General features: G+C 43.0%; 1 protein-coding gene across 5 annotated transcripts in view; it reads left to right on the top strand.

Annotated features, from left to right (window-relative positions):
- Positions 1-18,607, top strand: part of LOC108097630 (zwei Ig domain protein zig-8) — a 157,003-nt gene that overhangs the window by 114,686 nt on the left and 23,710 nt on the right. For all 5 annotated transcript variants that reach the window (XR_001771802.2, XM_017200056.2, XM_017200057.2 and 2 more), the window contains one exon: positions 1,017-1,186. Coding sequence is in view for 4 of the 5 variants with exons in the window: in XM_017200056.2 (XP_017055545.1) it covers positions 1,017-1,186 (170 nt within the window). In the remaining variant the exon portion in view is untranslated. The remainder of the gene's footprint in view (positions 1-1,016; positions 1,187-18,607) is intronic.

Below are 18,607 nucleotides of genomic sequence, written 5' to 3'. Positions count from 1 at the left end.
CACCATACACACCATACACACCAAACACTCCCCCACACACACACACACAAAGAGAGATATGTGGGGCACTTACAGCACTTGTTAAGTGCATTTTTCAATGCCCCCAGGGGTTTATTTTTCATTTTTTTGGAGTGAGCTCAAAGGCTTTGAGCGGCGGAGTCGATTGTACTAATTTTAAAATTATTACTTGAGACACGACAGCAACACGAATGCATTTCCCAGGAAAAGCGCTCGGCTGGGCTGTGATCCGCAGAAAGCATAAGAGAGGAGTAGAGTCCGATAACAAAGCCATTTTCCAACCGTTCGAAGGCCACGCCCACCTGTCATTCGGAGTCATTCGAGGGCTGGGATTCCGGAAATGTGGGCGAATTGCTGCGGAGGGGAGACGGGCTCTTTGTAATTTCGGACATAAGCCTGTCACGGCTGTCATGTCGTTATTGCCATTACTGCTCTCTGCTCAAAAATTATGGCTTGTTTAGTTAATTATAGAGCAGTCAGTGGGAAAACCCGAATGTGGAAAGCCCATTAAAAAGGTCAATGGGGAAAGGGCCCGTTCGCTTCCCATTTGCCGAGTGTGAATAGATAAGTTTTATTGATTGCCAAAGATGGAGGCATTGGAAAAGAGAAAAGAATAAAAGGTTCTTAGTTTAAAATACGATTTAATGGAAACTGAATTTAAGTGCAAAGAATTTTCTGTTTTTTATTTAAAAGGTTTGGTAGAACAATATTAAACAATAAACCAAAATCGTATTAAGTAAGTGTTTCGATACTTATATCGATATAATACAATAAGACAGAGTCGTAAATTTATTTGCTTCTGACTTAACTCTGGTCACTCTAAGACTTGCTCCTTTTATGAAGTAAAGTATATAAAGGAAACTTTCCTCATTACTTTATATTCCCCCAAAGAACCGAGTACTTCCTCCCTCGCAAGTGTTAAATTAACTCAGTTCCCCCAATGCGCGCTTTCTTGTCTGGAAAACCCAACTAAACGCGATCCCTCTCCGCTTTTTCAGGCTCCACGGACGGCGCCTCGAAGCGCTTCTTCACGGACTTCCTGCAGGACCTGCCCACTCCGGGAACCGGAGGACCCACCTTCGACACGACCATCGGCACCAACATCACGGGACTCGTCGGCAAGACGGTGAAGCTGACCTGCCGCGTCAAGAATTTGGGCAATCGCACGGTGAGTACGCAGCTAAATGTTTCGGGAAAGCGGGCTGCCAGCGAACAAGTGGATGCCGGGCATAATTTACATAATACTCCTCTGGATAATAATTTGAAAGTACTTGACCAAAAAAACAAAAAAAAAAAAAAAAAAAAAACGAAAAAACAAGAGTAAGGAGTAAGGAATTCAAAAAGTAAAAGTTTACCAGCGCAGGCAAACTTGTCAAAAGGCGTTACGCTCGACAGGGCGGCAAGTGCAGCTGCATCGTGCAGCTTGCCACGCCTCCTTAATGCTACTCCCCACCTTCGCCAACCCCCTTTTCCCAAAAAAAGAAAAATAGTTGGGGGCGTGGCAATGCGCTGACGGCAGCTGTCGCCTGTCGTTTTCGGTTTGGATTTTCGCCAGTGGGGTTAAGTGAAAAGTTGTAAGCCCCGCCAACCGTCCGACCGCCCGGCTTTTCATTATGAAAATGCAGCTGCGAAACGCGCGGAAAATGCAGTTGCAGCTCAGCGCGGCGTGGCTGTTGCAGCTGTTAAACAATTAGCAAATTAAACTTTGAACTTTCAACTCTGCCAGCCGGCGAGCGAAATCAGAAAACAATGCCAAAACAAAGCCGAGGCGAATGTTTCACTCGGCATTCCATTTCATTCCGTTCGCTCGTTCTATTCTGTTCTGCTCTGCTCTGCTCTGCTCTGCTCAGTTTTCCCTCTGCCGCCGCTTTTCCGTCCGCAATCCTCCTCAGTTGTAGTTGCAGTTGCAGTTGAGTTTAGTTTTTTCGGTCGGTACAACGCTGCGTATGAGTGACGCGACTCCCCCGCCTTTTAGCAAGTTTCCTCAAGTGTCGCGCGGCCGTAAAACTTTCAAAATTTTTACGCTCCGCTGGCTTATTAGGTGAGTGGCGTCCTGCAAGTCCTAGTTCGAGTCCTGCCACTCCACCTACCCCCCTTTTCCCCTTTTCCCCTCTTCCCCTAAAAGCTCGCTGTTGTTGTTGGCCAAAAAATTAAAAAAAAAAAAGCAAAAGTTTTCGCTTCCCGTTTTAATTTTAGTTTGACAAAGTGAATGAATGACTTGAAGCTCGAGTTCCGCTCACAGTGCACACTTATTTTTGGGGGAAGGAAGGTGGGAGGGAGGGGGTTGGTGGAAAATGGAGGCACTCGTCCTGGAAAACTCTCTCGCTCTCGCTGTGAATGCGATTTTGTCAAGCGGCTTGTCGGCGGTTTTTGGACGCGTCCAGCTAATTAAGAGCATCACTCAAACAAGCGCCAATTAAGTAGCAGTGCTCTCTGCAAATCAATTATTCCCCAACTATCAGAAACTATCAGGTTACAACGGTAGAACTTCGGGGAAAATTACCTCCGAAGGGCATTTCATATCAAAAGCCGTCAAAGGTTGTTTATTATTCTTGGTTTGATTGTGGGGAAAAGTTTTTCGGGTATTAGTTTACAAAGAAAATCACCTTGAAGGCTTAAAGGCTTAAAGGCTGTAAGCGGTTGAAATGTTTTGAAATTGCAAAAAAAGAAAAGGTAGAGCTTTTTAAAGATTTAATCAGTTTAAAGATTTTATGTTTGCTTGAAAGTTATGAACCTTCATCAATCGAAATAAATCAAATCCCCTATTAAATGCTTAAATAATACTTTTCATAACTCAAATTTCAACTCTCCAACCATTAAAGCCCATCAAATCGAAATAATTATCACTTTATTAAGCTTTGTTTGCCCACACAAGTAATACCTGCCAGCTGACTGGCAGATTTCGGAGAAGACTTATTGTTTTCCGTTAGCAAGTAATCATATACATATTACTGGGCGAATTCCCAACGTGATATATGCATTTGCCGCACCGTCTACTTTCGATATACTGATATACCGACATACTGATATACTGAGTTGAGTGCAAAGTGCGTCGGTCATCGAGGCTGATGAGCTGGCTAAATACTGTGTAATTAATCACGAACGAGGCAGCTAGCCATTTATTACTCGAACCCATTCCTCAGATATACTATATAAGTGGATTTCCTCCCAGACGCCTAATTACTCACCAGACGTTAATGCATGAGTTATATCGTCACGAGTTGGGTTCGGTTTGGGTTTGGTTCTCCAGGCGATCCAGTGCAGCTTGCACATGTCGCTTAATGGCAATAATTTTCCATGCGATTTAGCAATTTCGCCAGCGAGTTTTTATGCAAAACAATAAGTGGCGCCGTAAAGTATGGACTATGCTGTACACTCTCCGCGGCGAAATTCAATTTCAAGTCCTGCGAAGAAAACGCTAAAGGATAATTTATTCGGCTGCTCTGTACTTTTGTTTTAAAGTGGAAGCAATTGCTCGTTTTATTTATTGCATTTTGCAGAAGCATTTTTGGTTTAATTTAATGGACCCTTGAGTTCTTTTCCAAAAGAAGGAATCCGTTTTATTGCTAATTGTTTATTATGCTTACACAACTTTAAACTATGTGGAAACGAGTTAATTATGAACTAACTATATGTGCTGTGCTGCAGCATTTGAAAAATTTCCCCACAAGCATTTTCCCTTTTCCACATGGAGGTGATGAAGATGAAAGTTTCCCCCCAGTTTCCACACACACATCCTTTGTGTGTTGGGCCAATTCCTGCGAGATTCCGAATGCGGAATGCCGAGGCAATCAGGCGACATTAAAATTTCCCTTTGCAATTCATTAGCAAACGCGAATTGGCGGCAGCCGAGTGTTTATTAACAAAGCCTCCACTTAACTTTGCGCGGGTGGTTTTCGCTGGGTGGTTGGGTGGTTTCGCCTTATAGAGATAAGTTGGTGGAGCTCACTGAAGGGTGGAGCGTGTCATTTGCGGTCTTTGAATGGCGACGACCGCAAGTCAAGGTTTCTTCGACACCGCAGAATGTCAATGGGTGTTGCATGCATCTCTGCAAAATTGGAGAAAGGGGCATTTCAATGAGTGCTCCAAATTCTCACTGCATGTAGTTCATTAGTGTATAATTGTGAGCGTATATATGTGTGTGTGTGTGTGTATGGGTGTGAGTGTGAGTGGGGGTGTAAGAGTGTGGCTGAGGAATGCGCATCGATTTGCATCAATTGAATTGTCAATACCCCTGAGCAATGACCGCAGCCACAGAAGGAGCAAGGCAACGACATCGTGGCCATGATGACTGCAAAGCCAAGTTACAGTGGCCAAAAAACGACCTTACTCCTTATAACAAATATTGATCTGGTTATTAGCCCGGGAGGAATTGAATTGAATTGAATTGCAACTGGGAAGAACCATTTTAAACCCTTTAGTTAATTAAGAATAGTTTTCCACATAATTATTACAAATAACTTAGGCTAAGTTATAATAAGAAAGTTCTTCGTTGGTAAATTTTCAGTTGTATTTCAAATTGAATTCAAACAGAAGAAACTTTAATATATTTTTTAGTTCACTGAATTTGTTAAATGGTTTTCCGAATGCTTCGAGTGGCGAAAGCCCACTGTTCGAGGGGCAATTTCAGTGTGGCTGGTCAAAAAGTGACTCCCCTTCGGTGGCCGGGTCACTGCAATTTAAATTGTTGCGGTTGATTTTACAAGTAAATTGTCACTGCCAGTTGTAGCAAAAACCTTCTGAATTCGGACTGTGGACTGCGGACTGCAGCAGTCGAGCCTTTTGACCCGCAACAATTGAAAATGCAATTTAGCGTGTGAGGTTTCGCTGCTCCTCCCTGCGATTCCCTTCGTCCTTTTCCGTTCCGTTCTGCTTTTGCCGCTCCACAGGGTCCTTCCATTCCCCCATTTTTTTCTGTTTTTTTCTGCACTTTTTTTTTGGTTTTTGTCCCATATCCAATCTTTGGCCCTTTTGTTTTGCGAATGGACACCGCAGAGGGTCCATCACCTGCGCCCCTCGTTTTCCCTTTCTTTCGGGGGAGGACCGCTGCGATTTCGATGCGTTTCGTTTCGCTTTTATATGTGGCCGGAAAACAGGAACCATCTGCATTGATGCACAGAAAAAAATATGTTTTTATAAGCCTACAAATATTTTTAATAGTAATTCTGCCACTTAACAGAATAGAATATGAATTATATCTACGTATTATAATCATATAAGATAAACATATTGTATTGCATTTTTTTGTGATCTAAATACCAAAAAAATTCAAATAACTAACACTTATTTCTCAGTGCACCCCCACCGGTGCCAGTGAAAAAAGTTTTCTTTCCCTTTTCCAGTTTTTCGCTTTGGTGAAAGTCAAAGCCTTCCTCAACGCACAGAAATAAATTTAAAAATTGTGTTTCCACTTTTTGTTCTTCCTTTGCCTCCTGTGTGTGTGTTTGTTGGTGTGTGTGTGTGTTTTGGTCGGTGTGTGTGAGTGCCACGCCCCCTCCCTTTGACTGTCTGTTTGTTTGTGCAATTGCACTGTGACTAAAAGCAACTCTCGGGGCAACAGAATCTGGCAGAGAAATAAAGAAGAACTTTCGGCTTTGGCCCGAAAAAAAGAAAGTTAAGGAATGTCAACCGAATGACCCCACTCTCCATGCCCCCCAAAAATATCCGTATCTGTGTCTCGTTTTCTTTGCGCCAAAAAGGGAATTCGTAGTGCATTCATTAAATTAGTTTTAATACGCAGCCAGCGAAATGTCGAAGACTCATTAAAAAATCAACTTTTCTTCTTCCCAGCGAAAGAAAGTGCTTCCCGAAAGTTTTTCTGGGGCGGATATTTGAGAGGGGAAAACGCTTTAAACACACTGATTGCCACGCCCATTCGACCACGCCCTCGCAATCAAAAAATCAGAAGAAAATAAGTATGTTTGAGCGAAAAAAATCACATTTCTCTCGAGTTGTAAGCGTGTGTTGTCATCGCTTTTCTTTTTGGGTTTGAATGTAAGGGCGGAGTCGGTGGCAGTGGGCGTGGCGCCCCGCTGGCTAAAAGCAAATCAATCAAAGAAATGTTTAATATTTTTCGCTATGCGCTTCACGGGGCGCGCTGTCATCAAATCCAAGCGAACGAGCGAGAGCGAAGCTGAGGCTGAAAGTCGAAAAGCCGACCAGCTGCCATGGCAGCCTGCAAAAAAATAAAAAAAAAAAAAACAGAAAAAAAAGAAAACGCAGGCGGCAACAACAATTGTCTGCCTTTGTGTCAGCTGTCAATTTTCCAGCGATTACTTAGCTGGCAGGGGCAACGCGTCCGGGAATCTTGCCGGGAAAATCGGGAAAATGTCTCTGCCAATGCGGGCCGCCTTTCTTCGCCGGCACAAAAGAAACCGGCTAATGATCCAAAGTGTGCTTACCCTATCCCATCGCGAATTCCTGAGCCCTCAGATCAGGCTTTACACGGCGAAAAATCTGGGAGGAGTATTACCATATATGTATGCTGTGCTGCGGAAAAAATAATTCCATTACTAAGTATGTTTTTTTCTCCCAGGAAAACCTGCATAAAATGTCCCAAAACCATGTTATTTCCACCAGAAAGCAATTTCTTTCATGTTTTAAGTAGTCGATGTTATGTCATTTTTTATGACCCACGACCTTTAAAAATTAGCAAATAATAGATTTGCAGAAAAGTGACGAGATCCCATTACCCCATTTATTATTAAAAAAAAAACTAAATCATAAATTATTTTCGAAATTTTTTCATAGATGTTAGTTTGAAAATCGATTTTTCTATATATTTACCACTTTTTTCGGTAAAAACTTCATAAAATGGCCTAAAACCATGGTTTATCCGCGGGAAAGCCATTTTCTTGCATTGTTTAAGCCTATAAACTGTGTTGCATACCATTTTCGAAAATGTTGTGGTATAATTAGTGTCAGCAAAACTTCCGATTTCCCATAAAGTACACAAACACCTTATAGACTCAAGAATTAAATAAAAAAAATAATAAAAAACTCTACGACTCGTTCGTATGCAAATGTAAAATGATTTGGCAATTTTCCTAATGTATTTTCCCACTCAAAGAGCGACAAACAATAAACCCAATAATATATAATAAATTGCTTTGGTTGCGGCAATTAGGGAGCAACCCTCTCTCAGGGTTGCCAGGTGACATATGTGTGCGGGTCGCGCAGGGTGGCCACCCTGCAAGCCGCTATCGCCATCGTTTATCTTCGTCAATGGTTTTTGATTTACGTGCCCGGTGATTGCTTCGCCTTTCAGATATCCTTACGCGCCGAGGGCAAGGACCCCAAACCCCGCTAATGTCGCAGGTCAAAGGTTGATTTAAATACAAAAATTCCCTGGCCCGCAGGTTAAACAAAAAAAAAAAAACGCAGGCAAAAAAAAAGATGGAATTACTTGAAATTGCGTTACGTGCCGAGAAGCAGGACACGTGGGCGTGGCAAGGAATAAGGGGGCGGTCGTCCCTGCTTAATATTATTTTATCCTCCTGTTGCTGTTGTTGTTGTTGTTGTGGTAATTGTTGTTGTTGCTCTGGCAATTTCATTCAATTTCGCTTACGAATTTTCAACGCCCCCGGCAATTGAAGCCGGAAAAACAAGGCGAACGCGAAAGGGGGAAGGATAACGGAAAGAGGGGGGGGATGAGGAATAAGGGATAACAACCACCTGCCGGAAAGGACTACACTCCAATACAAGCCACCCAACACCCACACCCACCCGCACACCCACACCCACCCGCACACCCACACCCACCCGCACACCCACTTGTACTCCCTGTAACACCCACACCGTTTAGCTCGTTAGGAATTGGACACTTGCGGCTTATGAAAAGCTGTTGCCGCCGCATCCTGGAACGTGTCCTGCGAGTGTCATTAGCACGGGCGGGCCAGCAAATCAAACAGTCCGAACAGCCAACCATAAATCCTGCGACTGATGGCCTTCCTATGCTAATTTTCTCCGTGAAATTTTCATATTTATTTCGCGCTGCCAGCGGCAACGGATGAGAACTCTTCCTTATTTTTTATGGGCCGTCGCTGCAAAGACAATTTGTGTGACCGATGAGTCGTATGAGTAATATTTTGCGTGTCTGCATGAAAAATTCATTCGCCTTGCAATCGCTCAGCTTCCCATATATATAAGAGTATATATAAATATATAGGTATATGTATATATAGTATATCCCAATATGGCATCTACACACATTTCCATCTTCGTCTTAGGAGCCAGATGCCAGGCAATGGAAAGCGTTTTTCCAACAGAATGATAAATTATTCAAAATGCAAAACGTTGCGTATGAGTGATTTAAAGCAAATACAAATACTATATACATATATCCGTCCGTCCACCCACACACACACACACGCAGGCACATTCTCAAATGTGAATATATGGTATTTCTATATATTGGGAAAAAAGAAAGAAGAAGGATACGTAGCCATATGGGATATGTGTAAGCTAGATATTTGGCCAGGTAGCAGTGCCACGCCCCCGCATCAGTACGCCCACATTTTGCTCGGCTCTTTCGCTCGATCTCTTTGCATATTTATTGGCTTTCAGCACACGATGCGAAACCCCCTTGTTCCCCCCCATTTTTGCACTCTTCATGCAGCTTTGTCTTGCTTACTTTTTATTAGCATACTTGGCTCCGAATCAAAATGGGGAAATGGGGAAAAACTGGATCGAGGGTCAACGGAACAAGCGATTTCTGGATGGGGATGGCGAAGGGGATGGGGATGGGGATGGGGAAAGTGCCCCAATAACTGCCTCAAGTGACTACTTTCCCCGGCAAATAGATAATGGACTCGAATAATGTGCGATACAACTGTTTCGGCCATTATTACCCAAATATGCTCGAATTTAACACGATTTGTTTTCTGGATTTGGTTTAGGTAAAATGAACCGAATTGCAGGAGCAATTGTTTTCGATTGCCAATTGATATCAATCCATTTGCCACATTGCACTGCAAATACTTTGGATGGGCTTGTATGTGCTGACGTCATTATCGCTGGGATTACAAATCATAATTTGGATTGGCTAATTATAAATAATAGCACATCGGCAATTAATACTGATTGTGCCGAAATAGCCCAGATTCAGGGTCCACAATACTAAATTGGTTCATTTTGAACGGAATTTATCTCAGGTATTGCAAAACTTAAACGGTTCAACAGGTTTTCTGGGTTCCTAATTTGCATTGCAAAATATTTAACTATCCAACTATCGACTTGTCGCCTTCGGGATTTATCGAAGTCCAGCCGCCCATTTAGTTGGGGTTCGCAATCAATCATCCCTAAACACATCGGCCGACACATTTACGGGCCAATCGAGTGCCAGCCATCCTGCCAATCAAGCTGGGCTCCAATCCACAATCTCCGGGCTCCGGGCTCCAAGGCTTTCCCGGCACTTTCCCCCGTCACCTTATCCCCGTCACCTTTTCCCCACCCAACGTAAGTCGTGCATCTTATTTATTGCTTTATTAAACGGCAATGGCTGGAGAATAAAAACAAGTGAGTAGAGGCAAAAATGGCAGCCGGAAACCAAAACATAAGTTCCCAAACAAACAATGCCCCAAAACCGAATTTGAAGTCCGGAAAATTATATTATTTTTTTTTTTTTTTGGCCAGCAGGTTCTAAGGCCTTCAATCAAAAATGCTCAAACCAAGAATTGCCACTAGTTTCCACTTTGAGAAACCCTTCTTTAATTTACTAACACTTGGGAAAAGTTTTGCTTCATTAGTGAGGGGCTAAGGCAGCAGGAAGTCCAAAACGACAAAGGCGATGATTTAAACAAACAGAACTTACCATTTACATGCTTTCGAGATGATTTTGCATATTTGAGAGTTTTTTTTTTTTAAGGGACAGATTAGAAAAGAAATGTTTAAAACAGAAAATCACTTCATAAACTTATAGTATATACATATATATAATAAGTACAATTTATTATAATAACCGTAAACATAAAAATTCTACTTATAACTCAAGTTAAAAGTATAGCTTTCTAGTCCGATTTGAATGCCATTTCAAAACGCAAAAACTGTCTGCCTGCTGTGCTGAACTGATTTGTGCAAAACTGGCGACTTAATCGTATAATTCCAGTTCGAAAAGCGAAAGTCAAACGAGGCGAACTGGAATTTCAACAGCAACTGCACACGACAACCGAGAAAATAGGGAGAAGAGGCCGTGAAAAGGGGCGAGGGTCGCAATTATAATGCCGAGCAACTGTCAGTCCGAATGGCATAAATCATAAATTACACGACGAGCTTGTCACCGACACTCGTCCCTCACACACACACACACACAAACAAACATACTCTTGTGCCCTTTTAACTTGGCCAAGTCAAAGGCAATTTGGTCGTAAAACATTTACACGGCAAAAAAAAAGATGAGTAGGTAGGTTAAAAAAAAGACAAGCTGCGGCCGCAGTGCGCTGAAAACTAAAAACCGAAACAACCGCAAAAATAGAAAAAAATGAGGGGGAAAATCAGGAGGAAAAGCAGCGGAGCAGCGGAGCAACGAAAACGAAAATGGAAACTGTCATAAAAGTTGAGCACGGCATTGGGGGTATTTGCAGCAGTCGATGGATGGGGGAAAGGGGGTTCAAAAAAAGGGGGAGGGGGAGGGGGGAGGGGGAGGGGGAGGGGATATTCGGAGACGAAGGAGTCCTTGCAGGTGATTTCCGTTTGTCGCCAGCGGCAACTTAGCTGTCAGTTCAGACATCGTTTTTGTGCAAACTTTGTCAATGTCGCTCCGCAGTGCGCTTCGCTTTTAAGTTCTCGGGCTAATCTTGGCCAAAACGGGACGGGGATCCACTGGACTCCTTGGCTCCCTGGTTCTCTGCGAAATGGGAAGTGGGGAGTGGGGAATGGGGAATGGGTCCTGCGAGCCAGGACTTTAGACGAGCGCTAAGCGAAACACGTACGCAGGACAAGGTCGCCGTGCCCACGGCTCGTTGTCATTCCGCAGGAGTCTCAGCTGAAGCTGAAGCTGAAGCTTTATCCTCGGCTCACCTAGTGCCCAACTCCGCAGTAAATTACACTGCAAGAAAATAGAATAACAAAACGTTACTTTAAATTATTTTCCGGGTTTGGCTTGGCAGTTGTTTATCGCTCTTTAAAGTGCGGTGAAAACTTTAATCTTGAAATAAAAACTAATGATTTTTATTTGATATTATCATATGTAAGTTTTTCAAATATTTGTGGTATTTTTTTATTAAATTAAGTTTGCTTAAAAATATCCTATACATCGTGATATTAATAACTATATATTTTAATCATTTATAACGAATATAAAATTGAAAAGGATTTATTTCAAATTAGATTGGTTTTTTTTCCTTCCACTTTGTTCTTATAAAAAGTGATTCCTTTGATGTTCAAATTTTTTAGTTTAATTTACAGGAGCCTCTTATTGTTTTAACCTTTTACTTTCTCCCATCGCAAGATTAATTTGGGAAAAGTTTTTCCGTGGTGTACTGGTTTTACTTACACTTGATAGGCTTCACGTGTCCATGTCCATGTCCGCGTCCTTCTGCTCCTGCTCCTGCTCCACTGCTCCTGCTCCACTGCTCCTGCTCCACTGCTCCGATGTCCTGTTGTCCTCGACAATTGCCGCGTTGAAGTTTTTCCCGAGGAAAATTCCAGTGTGGCCCGCCATTTGCCGTTCGCCATTCGCCATTCGCCCTTCCAATTCCAAGCAGTTCGACGCAGCGGCGGCCAACAAAAGAAAAGCGCTGAAAAACATTAGAGCGAAAGTTTGCTCTTAACGAAGCGTTCAAGTGGAATAAGTGGAACAAATGCGAGCTTGCGCCCATCGGGGGCGTAGGTGGGCGTGGCAGAAGGGGGGGGAAGGGAGTGGGATGAGGGGGGAGGGGAAGGGAAAGGGGAGGGAAAAGGGAAAGCCAGCGACTCGATATAATCAGCATCGTCGTCGGAGGCCAAACAAAAGGTGAGCCTCCAGAAGGAACCCTCAGCAAACAAAGATGACACAGTACACTGGGGAAAATAAAATGTTCTTAAAAGCAAGAACGAATAATTGGGGAACTTTATTTGAGGAAACGAACCCAAGTTTATTGCATTGTCTCTTTAAAATAGTTCCTTCCTCTGTAAGCCAATTAAAGAGTAGTAATTTCTCATAGGTCTTAGAAAATAATTCATAATTAATTCAAGCAATTCCTGATTGTCTTCTAACCCCCGTTTTCGCTCAGTGTGTTCAGTGCAGCGGTGTCAGCAGCAATAAGATTGTCAACCATAAAGGGGGCGGGGCACTTCCATGCTGAGCTGATCCCCCTGGGCGATACCCATTGATGTTTTCAGAGGAGTTGATTGTAAAATAATTGAACAACAGGCTGAGCAAAGTGCCGGGGGCACATGGGAGCCATCCGATGGGGAGGGAGGGGGTGGGGGAAAGGGGGAGGGGGGCATGCAACACGCCGGGTGGCGAGTTCATTGGCGAACAATGGCGGAGCGACTCGTGCAGGTATTTACAGATACAATGCGAAGAACATGGTCAACAGCGAGTCGAGTCGAGTTGAGTTGGGTTGAGTTGAGTTCAGTTCAGTTGAGTTGCTTCGTCCGCCAATGGAGATTGGCTGGCAACCGTGTTTGTTTTCGTTTCGTGTTATTCGAAATGGTTATAACATGGTTGTGCTAAAACTCTAAATGGATTGCAAACTGTTACAGCAATCAGGACAATGGACGGGGTGTTTTTTAGGAACAAGGAATCGAAAGTGTAGAATATTTTGTAGGTCGGTGTTTGGTTCAGGAATATCATTATAACTACAAAAATACTTGCCTTGTAACAGTTTAATAATTTACGATTAAGAAACCGAAGCATTTGGTAAAACAAATACTTATACTCTCATATTTTCTTGGTTAGCCAAGGCTAATGGCCTTATTGCTTCAAATTTTAATATGGGTAAACCCCTTTTTTTTGTGTTTTGTATTACTTCGATACATGTTTGATTTGGGGACTTGGTTTTCCCGGGAAAAGGGCCAACCCCAGCTGTCAGAGCGAAGGAGACAAAGGAAGGATGGCCCATGAGGAAGCAACCTGGTGACCTCATCCCAAAACAACAACCCACCAACCCACCACAAAGCCACCCAACCACCCAACCACCACCCACTAACAAGAACCACCCACTTGGGAGCTCAAGGCCATTGTTTGATAAGGCCAATCTCTCGTTTCTCTATCGCTTTAAAGGCGCCGACGAGGGAAGAAAACTAATGAGTGAACGTGTTCGAGCAAATTGGCCCTAACGGCATTTATCCCGACCCATAAACCCATGGCCGCCTAATCAAACCCGAAGTTTCCCTGCCAAGTCCCTGGGACGACATTTATTGACCAAATTAAAAGATGCATAACAAAAGCTTTGTCATCCCGCCTGCCTTCCTGGTTGCTTGTTTTTGGTTGCTGGTTACTGGTTGCTGGTTGGTGGAGCTGTCTTAAAACTTGGTCGAGCATAAATCATAAAAAGCAACTCCCTTTTGCTGCTTCCCTTCTTTATTTTCTCCCTCCACCGAAAGACATTTACTAACTAAAAGCGACGTCGTCAACTAACAAACAGTAATGAAAACTTTTAACACAGCCGACAACGAACAGGAAAAAGGAATTGTGATGAACGGGGGAAGAAGAAGGTGGGGAAAAGGAAAGGGAAAGGGGAGGGGGAAGGGAAAGAGGAAGAGGAAGTGAGGGGGTGATGAATCCTGAATTCTGAATCCTGGATGATGGGGATTTTCGATGGATGTGCTTTAGCTTTTCTATTCTCTTCTGTGGCTGCGAATGAGCGGCAAGAAATTCAAAATAAATTAAAAGCAATAATGTCATTGGGGCACTGGGCACTTGATTGGCATCCAGTTGGGTGGTTCTAACCCCCCGAATCGCCTCCCCAATCCCCTCCCCTTCCCCATCACCTTTTTCCATGGACAGCCCTTAAAAAGTTTTAATCTTAAATCAACCGACCGACGACAAATGTTCACAAGCAATTTCTTGTGCTTAGCAAATATTTACCCAATAAATTCCATTAAAACTAACAATTGGTTTACTTTTTAGCTTAAATGGGCGGTGGTCGATGGGTGATGGGTGGTGTTCGGTGGGTTGGCTGGACTGGTGGATTGGTGGGTTGGCTGGTGCCAAACTTTCGACTTGGTTTTCGTAGTTTTGTTGCTGCGGTGACAAGAGACAGCCGCCACAGCAGCAACATCAGCAGTAGCAGCAAAACCTTCGACTCCTGCACTTGGAAAAACTAGAAGGCCATTGCAACTGCTTTAAAATATCGAAATTTTGTAGGTTTTCTAAATAAACTTGCATTGAAGGTGGTAGAATATGATTATAATATAATGCTTTAATCGTTCCTGAAACTATGTATCTTTGAATATCAGCTGGTAGCTTAGAAAGAAAAATTAAGTGTAGACCAAGTGATTTCATTATATACTAATACAACTGTTATACTAAGTGTTATACAGTGATGAGAAATAGTGTATCAAATATAAGTAGAAGGATCTCGGAAAAGTTTCTTAGTTTAGTTACTTAGTTACTTACGTTACGAAACCCAATTTTTGATCAGCCTTTATTTCTCGCAGTGCATGGGAGTAAATGAAGAATGTGGGTAAAAAAAATGGGCTTTGGACGGGAGAAGGAGGAGGAGAACCCTTCGTTGGTGGGTGGGGTTTCGGTGGGTGGCCATGCGTAGGTGTCGTTGGAAGTGCCGGAAGTGGCTTTTTGCACGGCTTTCTTCTTCTTCTGCACCGCCATCGCTATTTCTTTTTTCCTTTTCCCCATTTCTCCTCTCTCTTTTTTTGTTTTTGGGGTTTTTTTGTTTGTGTGTTTGTGTTTTGGGGCTGGGTGCGCGACATGCATAAAACAAAGCGATGCGAGCCAGAGTGAAAATAAATAAACATGCAGCCGAGGAAGCCCAGACAGCGATTGGTGCAGGGGGTTAAAGAGGGGGGTAAAAGGCTAGTAAAAGGGGTTAAAAGGGGGTTGAGGGACGGTCGAAGGGGGAAGAAAAGGGAAAAGGGGAAGCCTTGCGGCTGAGGTGGCTGCAAATTGGGAGTTGTGGCTGCAAATTGGTTTGCCTTTTTTTCCCCCGCCGCGTCAGTAGTTGCGAATTTTCCAACATCGGTTGCGCGGCGCCCAACCAACAAGCCAAAACAAAAAAAGCAGCAGAAAAATAGCAGAAAACAAAACCAACGAGGTTTCAATTGCCAAAGTCAAATAAACTTGAGCTGAGCGCTGAGCCAGGAGTCACTGATAAGGGTTTATCACCAAGTTCATGACGGCTTTTTACTCCATTAGTTTTTGCCGGATGCGAATGCGAGTCTGCTATAAAAAGCCTGAACCGGAAAGAAGCTAACTTTGTTTTCTCTTTCTTGAATTCATAAGTACTGTTTTTCTTCTTTAAAATCTAATCCTAATATTTAAAACCTAAAATGTAACCTTTTACCCGATACATGATTTGAATTTGAAGAATCAGGTATGAAAACTTTTTTATTTAATCGCCAAGGATCTTTACAAGTTCTTCAATTAATTGACGATCGAATTTGGGCTGACAAACTTGCAACTTCATTTGCTATCAGAAAGTTGACTTTGGAACCGAGCGAGTTCCCCTGCTGATTTCCACCAACCAAGCTCAAAATAAGTGAAAAGTGTGTGCGAGTGCGAAAATGTACGGAAAATGCGAGAAAAAAATGAAGATGCCAATAACAGCGGCGAATAAAGAAATGAAAATCGCATTACAAGGCAAACTAAAACGAGGATGAGAAGCGGAGTCCTTTCCCTTGCTCTTCTTCTTACACATTCTTCCGATAAAGTCGCCGTAACTCTTCGCTCAGTTGTGGCAAAAAAGGAAAAAAGATTTCTGCTTCGGCTTCACTTTTTTCCCTTGAATACCCTTTCCAAAACCACATACTTTTTTGCAGAAGTTGGCATGGAAAACGAAATATCACAGCAAACAAAACTATGCTTTACCAAACTTTATTATTAAAACTGAACTTTAAATTTAAATATTTCCATCACTTTTTACAATGTGATTTATGGTTTATATTCTTGTATGTATTTGTAACGATTCTGTTTTTCTATTTGCGTAAATATTATTTCGAAAGGAAAACCCCTACCAGTGATTCCTTACTATTGTTTTTGAACATGAAAGAGTATTTAGTTGTTCGGACTGGGATATTGTTATCGCCTTCTTGTTTTTTGGGTGGCACACATATCACGGACCACAGGGACATTAGAAGGTTTTAGGATCCCGCCCTTCTGATGATTGGCTTGCTGGGAAAGCAAAAGAAAGTGGGGGAGCGTGAGGAGGTTTTTCTGCTCTTTTTTTAGAAAGCAAAAGGTGGAAGTTTGGGGGAATTCTTTAGGCGAATCGGGACTGCGGCATGTGCTTCATGTGTCCCCAAAGCCGCGCTGACAAGTTTTTTCCACGACGCCGGTTGTTTTTCTTTGCTCCGGCGACACTTTGTTACCCCCTACCACTGCACACTTTCTTTTTTTTTCAGTGTAGCTTGGAGGCGGAAAGGTGGAGGTGTTGTGGAGCTTAAAGTTTGCGCTGCGTGAAACTTTTTAGTTGGTTTATATTGCACCGAGCTGGGCGATAGAAACGAGCGCAAATTATGAGATGTCCTTGCTTGTGAATATGTAAGAAGCTGTTCCCGCTTCGCCTCCGCATTCTTTTCACTCTCGCTCTGAGCGCCATTTCCCCCATTTTCCACCCGGGGTTTTCCCACCCGCGTCTCACTTTCCCTTTTCGTTGTTGTTCGGTTCGGTTTCGTTGGTGGCTTTGTTGCTGCACGTGAGAGGTTGCTGATTGGGACTACCCGGCGATACCTGGCAACTGATCTGGGGTCCGACTACTGCAGCCGAAATGAAGTGCCAATCAGTGCCCCCACCTGGGGCACACATACATACCCCCAGACACACACACACACACACACCCTGAACACAACTCAGAGAAAAGAAAAAAGAAAAAGAATGGCAGACAGAGAGCTAACTTACAAGTCTCATCCCCACAATCTGCGGAAAAACGGAAGCGGGGGAAAAGCTGTCTTAAGATTTCCCGAAGCTCGTGATTAACAATCCTCCTGACGGCCGCATAAAGAGATATATTTGGTGATTGTCGTTCGGAAAGCACAGCTTAGTTGTTATTACTTGCATTCAGAAAAAACATTTGTGGGTGTGCCATTTATAATTTGGAGTTTTTTATACCTTCTCACAGTTTCTTCTTACAATTAAATTAGGCAGTGATTAATATAGCGTGATTGTGGGTATTTAAATGTATTTCAATTGGAATTGATTGTAGTAAGCCAAGTGGTTAAAGCTACCAAATGAGTTCTTAACATTCATGATATTTATTGTACATTGTTGAATAAATACGAACCCTCGAAAACATGAGCTTATTTAAACATCAAACTCGTATCATCAGCAAGTCGAGTTTAACTCAATTAATGCTTAATTCGTTTACCCGTACTCCGCTACAATTTAATTCGACTTCGAGCTGAGAGGCGAGTGATTTGCTGGTAAAATAAATACATCCCGCAGCTGCAGTCCCTTTTCTCCGATGGCACAGAAACCTGACTAATGACATTTTAGTGATGCTGGCCAGAAAGGTTCGCTAAAATAAATTGGGCCCAGATCCGTGAGCCGTTAGCCGTTGGCCGTTAGCTTTTGGCCATTGGCAGCAGGATGGTGCTGCTGCAAATAATAATCACATTAAATTAGAAAATTCTGCACTCATAATTTTGCTCATTTCTGCTGTTGCTTTTGTTGCCTTTGCTGTCGCTTTTGCTGCTGCTGTTGGATTTTTCGCTTCCTGTCGTTCGCCTGCCAGAGGCGCCACGCCCCTTTGGCATACAAAAATCAAGGGGAGGCGGAAGGGGGGGAAAGGGAAAGGGGAAAGGGGGCAGTGGCATCATCTCGCGGATGCCAAAAAAGCCAGCGGCATATTTGAAATGGCTGTAATGGCAACTGTTTTTATGCCGTGCTTTTTGCCAGGATCGAATTCACGTTGGGATTTCGGGTGGCAACTTTCGACCGAAGGTGGGGTTCACTTCATTTGGGGGCCTGGAAAACAGACAACGCGGAATTGTGGCAGCTGTGCTGTTGCTCGTTGCCGCTGCAGTCGAAGTGAATTGCTTTCTGGATGCTGAAATTCGGCTGGAAATATTGTATCGGACAATAAATGGTGTTCGGATTATCCTTCTTTTTCCCTTCCCCAAAAAGAAAAAAAAAACACTGAGCTGCGGAAATCATTTTTGGAGCACCATAAATTGCTTCGAAGAGCTTCGGTGAATCCAACTGAAATCAAAATGCAATCAAATTTATGCACAACAATATTTGGAGAGCTCAAGTACCTCGGTCTTCTGTTTCGATTGGCAAAGCATGTGAGCGATGTGATTCGCCAATTACTTCGCAGGTCTGTGAAGTCAGTCAGAAATTGTGAGCTCTCGATGGCAGTTGAACTTCCTCTGCGGTTGCCCTCATAAATTTACCACTTGACTCTGTGAATATTCAGTGTTCTTTCTCTCACGATAAATGCAATTGGTTTTGATAACTCGAATTTGACTAAATATAAATTTGTTTTAACTA

Source organism: Drosophila ficusphila, unplaced genomic scaffold, assembly GCF_018152265.1.
Source record: "Drosophila ficusphila isolate 14025-0441.05 unplaced genomic scaffold, ASM1815226v1 contig_197, whole genome shotgun sequence".
NCBI lineage: Eukaryota > Metazoa > Arthropoda > Insecta > Diptera > Drosophilidae > Drosophila > Drosophila ficusphila.
The sequence above is the reverse complement of the archived record's forward strand: the minus strand, read 5'-3'. Positions and strand labels throughout refer to the sequence as shown.